Source organism: Pungitius pungitius, chromosome 6 (assembly GCF_949316345.1).
Source record: "Pungitius pungitius chromosome 6, fPunPun2.1, whole genome shotgun sequence".
In the NCBI taxonomy this organism is placed as follows: Eukaryota; Metazoa; Chordata; class Actinopteri; order Perciformes; family Gasterosteidae; genus Pungitius; species Pungitius pungitius.
Genome location: NC_084905.1, coordinates 5458845 through 5472860, shown reverse-complemented (window position 1 = coordinate 5472860; position 14016 = coordinate 5458845). Strand labels below are relative to the sequence as shown.

The following is a 14016-nucleotide window of genomic DNA, read 5'->3' as shown; positions in this document are numbered from 1 at the left end:
GTTTCACATTGAGCTTGATATTTAAACAATAAGATGCACCCTCTGGTGGCTTTATCTACTCCTCACCCTCCTCACTCCTTCCCCATCACATCTACGACGACTTTCCCCACTCTCTCTTCCCCTAGCAACTCCCTCTCTCTCTCATCCTCCGTCTTAGCCTCAATATGCTGATGAAGTGAGTGAACCAGTCCCGCTGTCCTCTCTGCATATATTTAATTTAATTGGGGGCATGAGAAGCAAACTCAAGTTTTCATTTTTACAATTAAATCAGTTGCATTTAACATATTAACAGACTGTAATACAGACACACATACTAGGAGTGTTAATTAATGTCCTGAGCCACTGAGGGCTGCTTTGTCTTCTAGATTGAGGAAGCTGCAAATACAGTATCATTACGTTGTTGTTCTCACCCTGACTCACTCGCTCTTTTTTGAGCGGACAAATTTGTTTTGCTCCTAAAAAGAGAATTTTCACCTTTCCGTTTTCCATATAACATTTTATGAATATACTTGTGTATGCTGGTTTGAAAGTAATTACCTTGTATCTCCACCAGTTTGTTGGCTTTCATGGTTTTACTGCAAGATTTGGGCTGAATAAACCTTTCAAAGCCTAGCAAAACAGAGCCTTGGATTCACCTTGAAGCTTTCCTAAGTGTGTTTGAATAACATGTATATTCCACCGTACTAACCTTCTGAATGTTTGGCGGTACTCCCTCACTCATGTAATTGGGTTGATTGTTTGATTGTTATAATTGACCCTGCTAGAACAGACTTTTTGGGCCCTTTGGGAACCAGCAGGTTCATATGACCAACTATCAGTCGGACAAAAGCTGAATGAGTAGTGAATACTCTGTTGGAAAGCTACACTTATCTTTGGTTTTGTATTCTTATTATTATTGGCATTATCCAGTATTGATAGTTGTCTGTACAGGATGAATGCAATAATCTTTTTTTATTTCAGTGGCATCCATGCAGATGTGTTGAGGGAAATGAACAACTCCTGGGTCCATCAAATCTGTTGAACAGAGATGAATAATTCAATAAGGCCTTTCTATCCACATCAGTGAGAAAGATAGCCCCCCATACCTTGCCTTCTTAGAATGGGATTATTTGTCCTTGACAGTGATATGGTCAGGACACACTGGGGGAAAAACAAAGCAAAGCTCAAGATCAGAAATCAGTACTGACGTCCCTCATCTGCATGTTGTCACCCTGAGATAAAAGCCTTGGGTACTGTGTCTTGTAGGTGTATGCGATGTTTTATAACACACACACAGACAGGTCTAGTGTGCCAGTATAATCTCAGTGGAAAATTGGCCTTTTCCTCTTCCTGAGAGATCAACCATCGATCTTCAGAGTCAACACGGCACCTCACGCCTCTCTAATATTTGCACACAGCTGCAAACAAAATTAAACAGGCACACATGGAATGAAAAAAAAAATGAATGTAAGAAACCCCATCCTCTTTACACACAAAAACACACATACTCAGAAAAAATACTGGAACTTGAAAATAATTCTATTTAGATAAACAGAGATGCAAAACAGTCTTTTGTCGTTCTCATCTTGTTAAAATTGAACACATCACCTGCCGTCTTTGAGGCGGATTCAAACACATCCAACAAAAATGATCATCAGTTTGTTGGCCACAGTTGCATATTTTGTGTTCTGGGTGTGCTGTATACCAAATGTTCTCCAACATGTCTGACTTCCTCCGGTGTCTGCCCACTTCACACCTCCCATTCAAATCTTTTTAAATCACTCAGCAGCTTATGGTAAAGGAGTCAATCTATTTTTGTTCTGGACGTTTTCCCGGTGCCTGCCATCTTATAAGACTATTTTACATCATGAACAAAACTGGTCGGAACAGTTGAAGAGAGCAAATCAAAGCTGTTTCTGTAATGAGTGGCCGCACTGAGTACACGTTACGGCTGGCAATGTACTGTTTTCATTGGCTGTATGTGTCGGCAATATGTGTGCTTGTTCAGTGAATCAATCAGCTAATCAATTGATAAATGAATCAAACTCATTTCAAATGCAGCTTGATACTCTTCACATACAATACCTATTTCAGAAAACAATTTCTCTATTATGATCACTCTTTGTTAGAGCTGCATCTGCCCTAAAGCTATATATACCTCAGTGTTTCTCACCTCTCCCACCCTTCTTCTTTCAATTTACCACTCACACTCCCACTCGCGCACACTCGTCTCATAAGTCCCATCTTTCCTCCGCCTTCCCGGATGTCAGGCTAACAGACGCACGGCCATCTACACTCTAACAGGCTCACCTTTAATCAATATCTTTCATCCTTTGTGAAAGTGTTTTGTGTGTGTTTAGTGGTCCTTTTTCTTCAAAAACTGTCTCTGGCAGAATGTGAAATCAAGTGGGAGAGACTAAAATCCAAAAACGATCAGCTCAGCTCCTTATTTCTGAACATAACAAATGCCATTGGGAAGCCATTCTGAGGGGACACGTGACAAAAATGACAGACAGTTCAGGGCAATTGGCCAGTGCTGTTAACCGTGGGCTGTCCAGGTTCACACATTTGAACTATTAATTAAAATAATTGCTTTAAGAGTATGCAACAGATGCACCAAACCTTATTAAGAACAGGGATCAGATGTACCATGCCAGTCAATTGTCCTTGGGGAGTATTCCAAAACAAAATTGCGGTGAAATCATTTAAAATTAAAAAAATGAAGTCACGATCATTTATCAGCACATTTCAGTTTTACTGAGAAATCCAACACAATTCTCAACATGGTAACATTATAACATCTTTAGTTGGATTTGTGTGTCTTTTCTTATTTTTGCCATTAGTAATCCTCCGTACTCAAGGGAAAGGCACTTTACTGTGTAACAAGAAACTAGGGAACAATAGAGAACCGAGAGAAGCATTGAACTAGTGAGCGGGAGAGGGAACACTACAAGGGTGAGAGGGAGGACACTGGGAAAAAGGGGATGAGAAAAAAGTGATGACAGGTTATTTTTCACCTTTCCTCTCCTGACGACTGATTTTATTTCCCGTTCTCCTCAGACACACAACCTGTCCGATATAAGACTTCTCCGGACAGCCCTTCTGATATGGAGGACTAAAAGTGCCACAATTAAATAAATAAATACACAATCAAATAATTACATAAATGTGTCATTTATTAATTAAAATTGGAATTAAATACATAAATGTGTACTTGAATGTGTCATTAATTAATTAAAATACAGATTCATTTAATGTAAAATACATATATAACTATTTCACTATTTACATTTACATTTCATGATCCTGCGTTGCAGCGCTTCATGAATTACTTAAAACTGTCAAACTGACCCATCAAAGTCAGTGGGCGGGGCTAACGCGAATCTAGTCTGATCCATTGCTTTGGTCTGAAGTAGAGTACCTGGATTGAAACATGGAGGATCTCCGTGAACTTTCCAGGGAGTTGGTGAGAGACATTTTAAACTTAGCAGAGGATGTAGAAGCAGGACCTGCTGAATCAGAGCATGTAGCTAGTAAAGCAGAGGAACTTATTGAAGTTGTTGGAGTCATTTCCGCACTTTCCGACGAAGATATCGACCACAGAGTGATTGCAAATCTAGAAGAAGTTGTCCACCGCTTCTCTGGTACCAGGGCGCATCAGGCCCAACACACACAGGGACCGGGGCATTTGCCGTTTGACATACCGAGTGCAGTTCTGGAGCACCAAGTTCTTTGTGGAGTTCCCGCAGTTCAAATTGCAGCGATGTTCGGAGTGTCAAAAAGGACTATCAAGAGGCGCATGCAACAATACAGTTTAAGGTATTTACACTAAATTCATAAGGTTTCTGTTTATGAATTGCTGCTCTCATACACTCTGAAAGAATATGGCGTTTAAGGTAACATTACTTGATGTTGTGTTTTTTTTTGTTTCTACAGAAAAACCGATCTCTATTCAGCTGTGAATGATGAGGAGTTGGACCATATTGTAAGTGAAATTCACAGAAGTCATCCAAACACCGGCTACAAGCTAATGCGTGGTCACCTGAATGCAAGAGGTGTGCGTGTTCCAAGTGAGTATAATAATATGGGCATTATTTAAATGTATTTTTAATTTGGAGCTCTGCCCTTTTGAAAGGTGAAGGAAGCCTGCTTAAAGACATCGCCTCTGAGATGTAGAATGTGTATAATAGGAGAGAAACGCATTTCACACAAGAAACACAATATCTGACAGTAATATTCTGAGCTGTCCGGATGTTCCTCTCCTCAGTCTCAAGACTGCAAGAGTCTTTACGCAGAGTAGATGCAGAGGGAGTCCACATGAGACGTCTGAGGCTGCGTGTATTAAGGCGACGGCAGTATTTTGTTCCTGGCCCAAACTCTTTGTGGCATATAGATGGCCACCATAAGCTCATCAGGTAAGTGATATTAGCAGATAAACAATGCATCGTTCTAGATGTTTCATTACAATTTTATTTACAATAAAGTATCTTTTCATGTGTTTGCAACAGGTGGAGATTTGTTGTCCACGGTGGGGTGGATGGATTCAGTCGTTTAGTGGTCTACCTGACTGTGGCTGGCAATAACAGAGCTCATACGGTCTTACAGAGCTTTATCGCCGCTGTTGAGCAGTATGGGCTGCCATCAAGGGTACGGTCTGATAAAGGGGGGGAGAATGCAGATGTAGCAGAATTCATGATCAGAAGCAGAGGTACCGACAGGAATTCACACATCACAGGCAGAAGTGTCCACAATCAGCGGTAAAGAAATGTGTTTGGCAACTAGGCTCACACAACTAACATACGTCACATAAATTAACAATTTGTCAATTTTATCCTAAACACAGAATAGAGAGGATGTGGAGAGATGTTTATGAACATGCCCTGGACCTCTTCTATCAGATCTTTACTTCATTGGAAGATCAGGGAACACTGAATCCAGACAATGAAGTCCCATCTTTTCTCTCTGCACCGGATTTTCCTTCCACTGGTCCAGCAAAGCCTAGACTCTTTTCGCGACGCTTGGAACTTTCACGGTCTGAGAACTGAAAGGAATCCGTCACCACAGCAACTCTGGAGAAGATACAGAGAGCAAGGCCCTGAGGAGGATCCTACTGAGGTTAACAATCAACTTTAAACACGTTTTAAAAGTGTTTCCCCAAAGGAATTATGGGAGGAATTTTTTTTTTGATAAATGTGGTACTTTAAAATGGAGCATTTACTATAGATTATTGTCTTTAGAATCTCCCAAGCTTTTAAAGATCAACCTGTGAGCTGTAGTTTCTACAGTGCATACTACAGCTGTATTATTTTACAAAGCTGATTTTAATAACTAACAATTTCTCACTGACTTGGTGACCAAAAATAACAATCTTGCATAAGGACATGTCAAACTATTTTTAAGCACAAGTTTGATTATGCTTGTCATCTATTCAGATTTCTGAAGAGTATGGGATCGACTGGAACGGACCTCACGGCCTTCATGGAGGCACTGTATCAGTCCCTGAGGTTCAGCTGGCCCGTGAGCTCTCAGATGAAGAGGTTGCAATTTTGCCAGCTCCAGGAGTTTCTGTTACTGATGCGCTTAGATTATATGTAGAGACTGTGGAAGTGTTATCAAGAATCTTAGACTGATGTCCAAGCCATGTTTTTATTTGTTGTGTTAGAACCAGCAGTCAAAAACTGAAAGTTTGCTTTCCTTTTAAAAGAAATATATATGCAGAATAAAAAAATGAATATCAAAAGGTCAACTACTGCACAGTGTGTTAATCTAAGTTTTCAAAGACTCTGAACAGTGTAGGCATTGACATTAGGGCTGGGCAATATGGAGAAAATCAAATATCACAATATTTTTGACCAAACACCTCAATGACGATATTGTATGGTTGACAATTGATTCAGTCACAAAATATCTTCCACCTTTAAATTTCTGATAAATAACCATCATAATGTGGATATAATGACTAAGTGGTTAAAGGCAAATACTAGAACAGTCTGGTAAATTCAGAAAATTACACTTTACTGTAATGCAGCCTTTGAAACCAGGAAAAGACTGAACTTACCATGTAACATTACATGTCAAAATTACGATAGATATAATATTGAAATATTACCCAGCCCTAATTGACATCTGTCTGAACAAACTTAAACCAGCCCAAATCCAGTACTTTTTATAGCAGCGACAAGTGCTTTCTCAAAGTCCATGTAGATTTTGAAATGAGCTGGCAGCTTTAGGGTTTCAAAGCATGTGGAGGACGTAGGAAGGGTTCCCCCAGAAATCTCCACTATCAATTCAGGAGGAAGCATCTCCCAGCCAACCCAGAATGTCAGCAGCTGGGCCAGGGTACCTGATGAAGCTAAAAGTCATACAATGGATTGAACACATTTAGTTCAACTTAATTTCATATCTATCCATGAGACAGAAGCATTTGTAAAAAGAGAAATAAGGTTTATACCTGTTTCAATGAACATCCTTAAAAAGCCAGTGATGCGGCAGGTGGTGTCCAAGTCAAAGTCTTCATCATCACTGTCCTCAACTGGCCATGTGATTTTTTCTAGGAGCATCTTAAAGAAAAGAAAAATTGTAATTTAAAAAAAGGGAGAACTTATTTTGGTGAAGGACTATGCAGATCACATTTTTGGAAAATGGAAAAATAGCCAGCTTAGTCATTGAAAATAGACGTAAAATTCATCAAGTTAAGTCACAAATATAACTAAATTACTGACTTACCTGGGGTGTGAACTGCATTTCAGCCATTTTGGGGAAAAGAAGTGGGACAACATCTGGCCTAGATGTCAGCAGGGGCCATACCATCACATCTTTCAGTCCCTTTCTCAACTGTTTAATTTGGCGCATGGTCCTCCCAACGACCTAAGAGACAGACCGACCCATATTACAGCCCAAATCCTTAACCCAAATTTGTTGACAAAGTAGAAAAAATGTTAATAAAAGCACAATAAAGTGCCTTAAAAAATCCATTTAAACTCTAGTACTTAAACTCTTGTGTTAACATTAACAAGTCAGGGTTCAGAATACATTCCATAATTTCAACAAGTACAGCAATGGATTCTGTCACCAGCAGGAACTCACTGCATGGAGTAGAAGTTTATTATGTAGCCATCTCCGATTTGTTTTGGTGACTGCCGGAAGATCCCAAGACATGGAAAGATCTGAAACTGTGTCTTTCTGTTCCGGTGTAAGTTCTTCATGTTCAAGCTAGAATAAGGACCATACCATTTATTATATCAGCCCAAGCAATATTTTTTTTACATGGCAAAGTTTTTTTAGGTTACATACCAGTTCTATGATGCTCCTGATGTGCAGATCAGGACAGTCTTTAACAACAACAGTAGCCATTTCAGGGTCCCCATTGAAGAGTACATGAATTACAGCAGGACTTAATCCTGTGACATGGGGACCGTCATGCAGAAAGGTGTGGGCCAACATCCTTCCTGCAACCCGGAAGAGGTTGCTTTCAATAAGTGCCTCTGATGCTGCTGGAACAAGATGGTCAGGTTCACCCTCAAATAGCAGTGTTCGGCCCATTCCTCCTGTAAAGTACCAAGAGAGCAAGGAATAAAGTCACCACAATTAACCTCTTAAATACATAAAATTACATCATACTAGTGCAGTGCCCGTTGAAAATGTGCCTGTTTGGAACGGGCGATTACTTGGCCTGTGTTATTGCTGCTTGTAGAATTCACTTAAACCAAATTGTAGCCTACTCCAAAATGACCCCAAACTACTACAAATGCAACCCCCCTGTATACCCCACTACCGATTTACCTGACACAAAACATTGCCCACCGACCCTCCGCTAAACAACACATATCTGCGTTCATCAACCACCAGAACGTGTGCGTGTACTTACCAAGATCTAGACTGAATCCAAACTGGAGTTTGGATATGATTGTTGTCATAAAGTACCGCATCACTCCCTCTCCGATAGCAACATCACCTGAAATTAAATACTGATAATAACACAGTGGAAAAAAGTGGCCGACAAATACAGGTAACTGAATTAGCTAACATTTAACAAACAAGGGAGAAAAATAGTCAAAATTCTATTGGCTGTAATTCTAGAACAGCATCCTTAATATTGATTATTCCAGATAAGAGTATATTGTGCACAATATTCACATACATAACATTTTTTATCAATTATATAATTTTGTGCATTTCATTGTCCCATTTTCCAATGGGACAATTCCATATATGCTACTTGAGTGGTATAAACTGTACTGATGTATTTATATTATAAACTTTATATTACTTACCAACCAGAGTACAATGAAGTGGACATGCCCATTCTTGCTGCTGTTTATAGAATAAGAGAAGCTCCCGTTCCCGGTCCTCTTCAGACTCCCTTACATCCATCTTCAAGGGAACTTCCTTCTGACAAGTGATGCAGGGGATGACTGGACCAGAGGCAGGACGTGAGCTCTCCTAACAACAACAAATGGCTTTTAATTAATGATTAAAAGTCACCAGTAATCTTTGTTTTGATTATGTATTAAACTAGGTCTCTGTAAATTTATGTACACAATCTAAGGATAGATCCTGTTGAAGTGGACGTATGTAGATGGTAGCCTGTCCAATCATCGTCGATGGATCTTTCAGATAGGCAAGGGTGTATCCAGTGCTGGGACACTGAAGCAATGCAAGATTTCGACTGCGAGTCGATCCTACAAGTTTTAGAAATTCAAAGCCTCCACCTTGTTGGAGCTTCGGAAACACTTCCATCAGTTTATTTGTTATAACCATGGGATCGTGGTCATTCCCTGGAGAAAACAAAACAAAATCATAACTCACCTCACCTTAAATTAAGCAAATAAGCCTGTGATAACTATTATTCACACTATTAAAATCAATTACGTTTACATAAATGCAAATAATTTCAACGAACAGTACACACATTTTTTAGTTTTGGTAAATCCATAGTTCGCACTGACCTGAAAATGTTACTTTTTGCTCTCCAAGTCCTGAAGTAAGAAGTTCAGCTTTAAACAGTACGCTTGGAATTTTATCCGCATTGTGGTCAGCCAAACAACAGACGGTGTGTGTGTAGCTTCTTCGGCAAACTTGGACTTGTGCTGGTCGTCTCGTCATATTCCTTCTGGCTCCAATGTTATATGGCGCAAAGAGCCTTGCTACCTCCGCTGTAACACAGAAAAACGTCTACCACTCAATGGTCACCAATCCAGTATCTCGAATTGATTTGTCTTGACTTGATGCACAGGGTAACCAATCAGGCGTTAGGTTCCGCCTACCAACTTTTGATGGGTCAATTTGACAGTTTTAAGTAATTCATGAAGCGCTGCAACGCAGGCCCATGAAATGTAAATGTAAATAGTAAAATAGTTATATATGCATTTTACATACAATGAATCAGTATTTTAATTAATTAATGACACATTTAATTACACTTTTATGTATTTAATTCTAATTTTAATTAATTAATGACACATTTAAGTAATTATTTAATGGTGTTTTTATTTATTTCATTGTGGCCCTTTTAGTCCTCCATATTCTGAAGGCCCCACAACCAAATGAAACCTTTATTAAATTCACTTTACACACACGTGCATACAATCACATACGCGCACACACACACACAGACACATAATATATAAACACATTCAATCAAGTGTAAAGAAATATCACAGTCGCACTGTTACCCAACATTGGGTTTAACAAGATTCATGTCAGACTTGCTTGTATATGCAATATATCAATTATAAGATATGCTTGGTGGCGGATATGTACAAATGCATAGATGCTCCTAGTTTCAGTTATAATCTGTGTGGGTGGCTCAGTATACCCGGACTGAATAGGCAGTTTGTGTTCCAATTTGTATGTGTGTGTGTGTTTGTTAATTGTAACGGCCATGAGAACCATATTGGGTGAAGGTTTCATTTTTCGGCTGTTAGTTTACGGAGGGTTATTATTGTTCACAAGGCTGAGTGTGTACACAGGAGACATTAAGCCAGTTGAAGTACACAAACACACACACTTAGAGGCAAGCACAACACTTCAGAGCCATATGCGTCGGGCCATAAAATAAAAATCCACAGAAGATCTCTACTGTTAGAACTGGTAAATTATTTTTCTGCCTATGGCAACCACTTCTTTTTTTATTAATTATCTTCTTCCTCTTTTCCTCACATTACCTACCTCACATCTCATGTATGTCCACGCTCCACACCGTGGTAGCACTGTATTTATTCTACTTCATGGAATGAGTTTGGGACTTTTGAAGAGAGATTCAAACAAAGTAGATGACTGTGTATTGCAAAATCTAAAAGACCGGGTGAGCAAGAGTTAGAGGTGATCTTCGTTGAGAAAGGGTCATGAAGACAGAAATGGAGAAATTTGAAGAGGGTCAAAGACAAAGACACTGAAAAGAGATGAAGACAAGAAGAAAGAGGCGATGACAGCTAATCAGATAGGTGTGAGGGAGAGGAGTCAAGGTGAGCGTTTCTCTCTTAAAACCCCCTCACTAACATCAGGTTACTTCAGTCTATTAGCGTGACACACAAAGGGGTCAAATTGGGGAAATTGAGTTTTTTTCATGCACTGGGGACATTAGTGTGAATTAAAGAAAAATGGAAAGGCAAAAATCAGACATCATGCTCTGATATTTCTCCTAAGCTGTGAATCAGAACCAATGATTTCATTGCTGCTGTATTACTTACAATTTTCAAATATGTAGAAAAAAATGGAAGAAATGAAAAACTTAAATTTCAATAAATGAAAACTTTTGTGTTTTTGTATACACCTCTAAATCATTAAATCATCCAATACATAAGCACCAAAAACATCTGCTCAATTGCCGTATCGAGGGAAATGCCACAAGATTGGTTGACAAGAACATCTTCTTGTGGATAATTGAGGATGAGGAAATGTGTATATACTTGAGGGAGGACACTTGATTGATTATGTAAATACTTGCAATACTATGAAAAATTGTCTAATTCCCTTGACATTGATACATTTTTTCTCAGGTTGCCACTGACGAACACAGAGTGAAATACATCAAACCGTGTTCTACTTTGATTGCACGAAGGGGTACCTCAAGATGAGATATTTCTCAACCAGATAATGTATTGAAACATAATCATTAATCTATGAATTAATATGAATTCATATCAGTTACCAAAGTGATCCTCAGCAGTTAGGTAGACAGGAGTAAAGCTGTGGGATTTACCCTATGGGTATTGCCCTACTAAAACTACTACAATCCTACTATGGATCAAAAACATTTCCTTCCTTCAGGCTAAAACCACGACCAGATTTTTCCTTTGCTTACTAACATAGAGAAAAAACACATGCACTCAAGGTAAAGTTTCAGGTATTAAGTATGCCTGCCCTGAGTGGTTTTACTTGGTCGTTGATAGTACATGTCGATCATATAATATTAATCGCAGATTTCCCAGGGACTGTGTTGCTTGTTTTCGCTGAGTGCTCTCTCCATGTTCAAAAGGAGCACAGCTACAGTATGACAAATAAAAAATCTGTTGCAAAAAATCTCACATCAGATATGAACTAAGCCCTGAGTAACCAAAAACACAAAAGTAAAAATCTGTCACGGGTGTGGTGGCCAAACCAAATGCAAAAAACAGACCAGGGAGTGAGGGGGAGCAGGGTTTTAAGAGCCAAAAAAAAACAGGGGTGAAGATGTACTAAGTAATGGGTAGCAGAGTACGAGGGGGTGACCAGACGAGGTGAAGTAGGACAGGCAGAGCGGGGGAACTGGGAGGAAGATCCGGAGTAGTGGAGGTACAGGAAGATAAGACCAGATCATATAGTTAAGACAATGTCAAAATACTCTCAGAACTTAATTCTAAGAATTCTAAGAACTTTACAACAGTCTTCGCTAACTGTTTTAAGGCTTGAGGGCTATCTGGAGGACAGACAATAATGTGGAGGGCTACTTGTTTGATATAACCTTTCTGACTAACAAACGTTTGCTATAGACTAAAAAGTTGTTAGTTGCTAGTTGTTTTTTGGTTCTAAACGAAGAACGAGAAAACAACTGCCCACTTCCCCTATCTCGTTATTGATTAAAAACGAAAAAGGGGAAAACGGCCGCCCACTTCCGTTCTACCGCTTTGGATGTAAAATGAAAAACGAGAAACGAGTGTTTTCGTTTTTTACGGTAAAAGGGACGATCAAAAGATACACGGACGGCAGGCGAGTGTGCGATGTGGGATTTGTAATATTATGGTGATGCATGCGATATATACTGGCGGGCGAGCTCTAACAGTAAATAGATTTGATCATGCGGGCGTAAGATAATTCCATCATGGGCCTGCTTTAGTGAGTCCAAGGGAAGGCAAATCACAGAATAAGCCTTTCGAATGTGGAATGAGAAAAAGATGAGGCATTGATTGTGTAATTCTTTTTTTCCAATTCAGTCAAACAAGACACTGGAAGGTTGTCTTTCCTAAGTTTCCTTAAGAGATACTATTATATTAAAACCCGTTAGCGCCCATTGGTTTGTTGGTCATGTCTGGCTTCTAATACCTTCCAGCAGTATTATAAAATACTGTTCAACTTTTATAGGAAATACTTGAAAATACCTCTAAGTACTTGTTGGGTTAACTCAAATAAAGTCATTGTATCTTTGGTCAAATAATAGGCAAGATGTTTGTGTGTCAAGGTCCAGTTTATCTCCTCCCTGAGGTGAGGATCTTCATCCAAGGTTGATTACCGGCACATGGTTTCTTGCCAACGGTGTGGAGTAATATTTTTGGTCCTGTAATTTACTCAACATCAGCGCCGGCGCTCCGCACACGCACATCACGCACTGCGCGTAGGGCACCAAGTGCCTGGGGGGGCATCAAAAAATCTGGGACGTGAAAAATCCTCACAGTAGGCTTCTAGTATAAATAACAAATAAAATATGTCTAAAGCATGTTAATATGCAAAAGCAATACAAAAGTAATAGGCCAAGACCAAATTAGTTGAGAAAAAAGGGAACCTCCTGTGCGGCCCCCCCTCCCCCCACCTCCCAGTGGTTTGTTCGATTATGCCTCAAATCTCAAATGTGGCAGACAGCTTTGAAATGGCTTCGAAAAGGCATCAAGAGTCGGCTGGCGGAAAAAAGAATATAGAAGAGACAGCGGGATGATGCTTGCACGTCGCTCTCAGGTAAGACAATGTTTTAAATCAGGGGTCCCCGAACTTTTTCTTGTGAGGACCGTTGCTAGCGTTCAACGGGCGGCCGGCTGGCCACATATACTCGCGCTCATAATGTCGCGAAAGGGTCGCCGGTGGGCCATATTCGGTACTCGTCTGTGGGCCGCCCAAAAATTGTGTTACCGTTACCGTTTTTGTAATCATTTGTTTTTTATGTTATCATTTACGTTTTTGTTATCATTGATGTTACCGTTTCTGTTCTGTTATCTGTTATCATTCCTTAGGTAGCTAGCTAGCTAGCAATGATATTTCTGATTATGCTTAAATTGGGCCTGCTATTTATTTTAGCCATCAGAGACATAGTCAGGTAACGTTAGCCTATTAGCCTATTAGCCTAGTTTGCTTTGCACTTGAGGATGAACCTGATAGCTGATTTTGCAGCTAGGAAATGCAGGCGTGTGCCTCTGATGGTAGTGAAAATGTTTGTAATATAGTTCTATCGGATAGCAGAATGGTCTCTTTTATAGAGATGGTAAAGTAAATTCTACTGTGCAGTTTGTACTTATGTCTGGTTATTTGCTCTTTAAAATTTGCACTTTATTATTATTATTTGTACTTATGTATATTATTTACTGGAGAAATGTGCACATTATTACTTACACGGTTATATACTTGAATACTTTCTGCGTTTACAATGTTCAGTTCCAAATCTGGGTTTTTAGTAATTGTGGTATTTGGTATTTATATTTTTTATCTTTTATATAATTTATTTCTTTTCATATTTGTTTATGTAAATTATTTATTTTTAGAAGTTATTTGGGGAATAAAGAGAACCTTACTAAGAAATTCTGAATGGTTGTTATTGTGGTTATTCCTTCCTTTGGTGGTTGGTTGGTTGGT

General features: G+C 39.3%; 3 protein-coding genes across 3 annotated transcripts in view; 2 read left to right on the top strand and 1 right to left on the bottom strand.

Annotated features, from left to right (window-relative positions):
- The window catches only part of LOC119195886 (histone H2AX), a 545468-nt gene that overhangs the window by 197571 nt on the left and 333881 nt on the right, over positions 1 to 14016 (top strand). The gene's annotated exons all lie outside the window — the stretch shown is intronic.
- Positions 3205 to 5547, top strand: LOC119215374 (uncharacterized). Its single transcript, XM_062562746.1, has 6 exons — positions 3205 to 3798; positions 3916 to 4049; positions 4247 to 4394; positions 4488 to 4736; positions 4823 to 5094; positions 5412 to 5547. Exons 1-5 carry the CDS (start codon positions 3413 to 3415, stop codon positions 5022 to 5024), a joined length of 1119 nt encoding a protein of 372 aa, XP_062418730.1. The 5' UTR covers positions 3205 to 3412; the 3' UTR covers positions 5025 to 5094; positions 5412 to 5547.
- Positions 6120 to 9151, bottom strand: LOC119215373 (G2/M phase-specific E3 ubiquitin-protein ligase-like). The gene is made up of 9 exons (XM_037467487.2): positions 8928 to 9151; positions 8518 to 8756; positions 8253 to 8421; positions 7847 to 7933; positions 7273 to 7526; positions 7066 to 7191; positions 6706 to 6846; positions 6431 to 6539; positions 6120 to 6331 (listed from the first exon to the last, which is right to left on the bottom strand). Exons 1-9 carry the CDS (start codon positions 9082 to 9084, stop codon positions 6120 to 6122), a joined length of 1494 nt encoding a protein of 497 aa, XP_037323384.1. The 5' UTR covers positions 9085 to 9151.

Excerpts from the sequence above, each read along its gene's own strand:
- LOC119215374 (XM_062562746.1), top strand. The coding sequence starts at position 3,413 with ATGGAGGATCTCCGTGAACTTTCCAGGGAGTTGGTGAGAGACATTTTA. Across the intron at positions 3,799-3,915 it reads ATGCAACAATACAGTTTAAG|AAAAACCGATCTCTATTCAG; the intron begins GTATTTACACTA and ends TTGTTTCTACAG. Across the intron at positions 4,737-4,822 it reads AGAAGTGTCCACAATCAGCG|AATAGAGAGGATGTGGAGAG; the intron begins GTAAAGAAATGT and ends TCCTAAACACAG.
- LOC119215373 (XM_037467487.2), bottom strand. The coding sequence starts at position 9,084 with ATGACGAGACGACCAGCACAAGTCCAAGTTTGCCGAAGAAGCTACACA. Across the intron at positions 7,934-8,252 it reads ACTTCATTGTACTCTGGTTG|GTGATGTTGCTATCGGAGAG; the intron begins GTAAGTAATATA and ends ATTTAATTTCAG. Across the intron at positions 7,192-7,272 it reads TCAGGAGCATCATAGAACTG|CTTGAACATGAAGAACTTAC; the intron begins GTATGTAACCTA and ends TCCTTATTCTAG.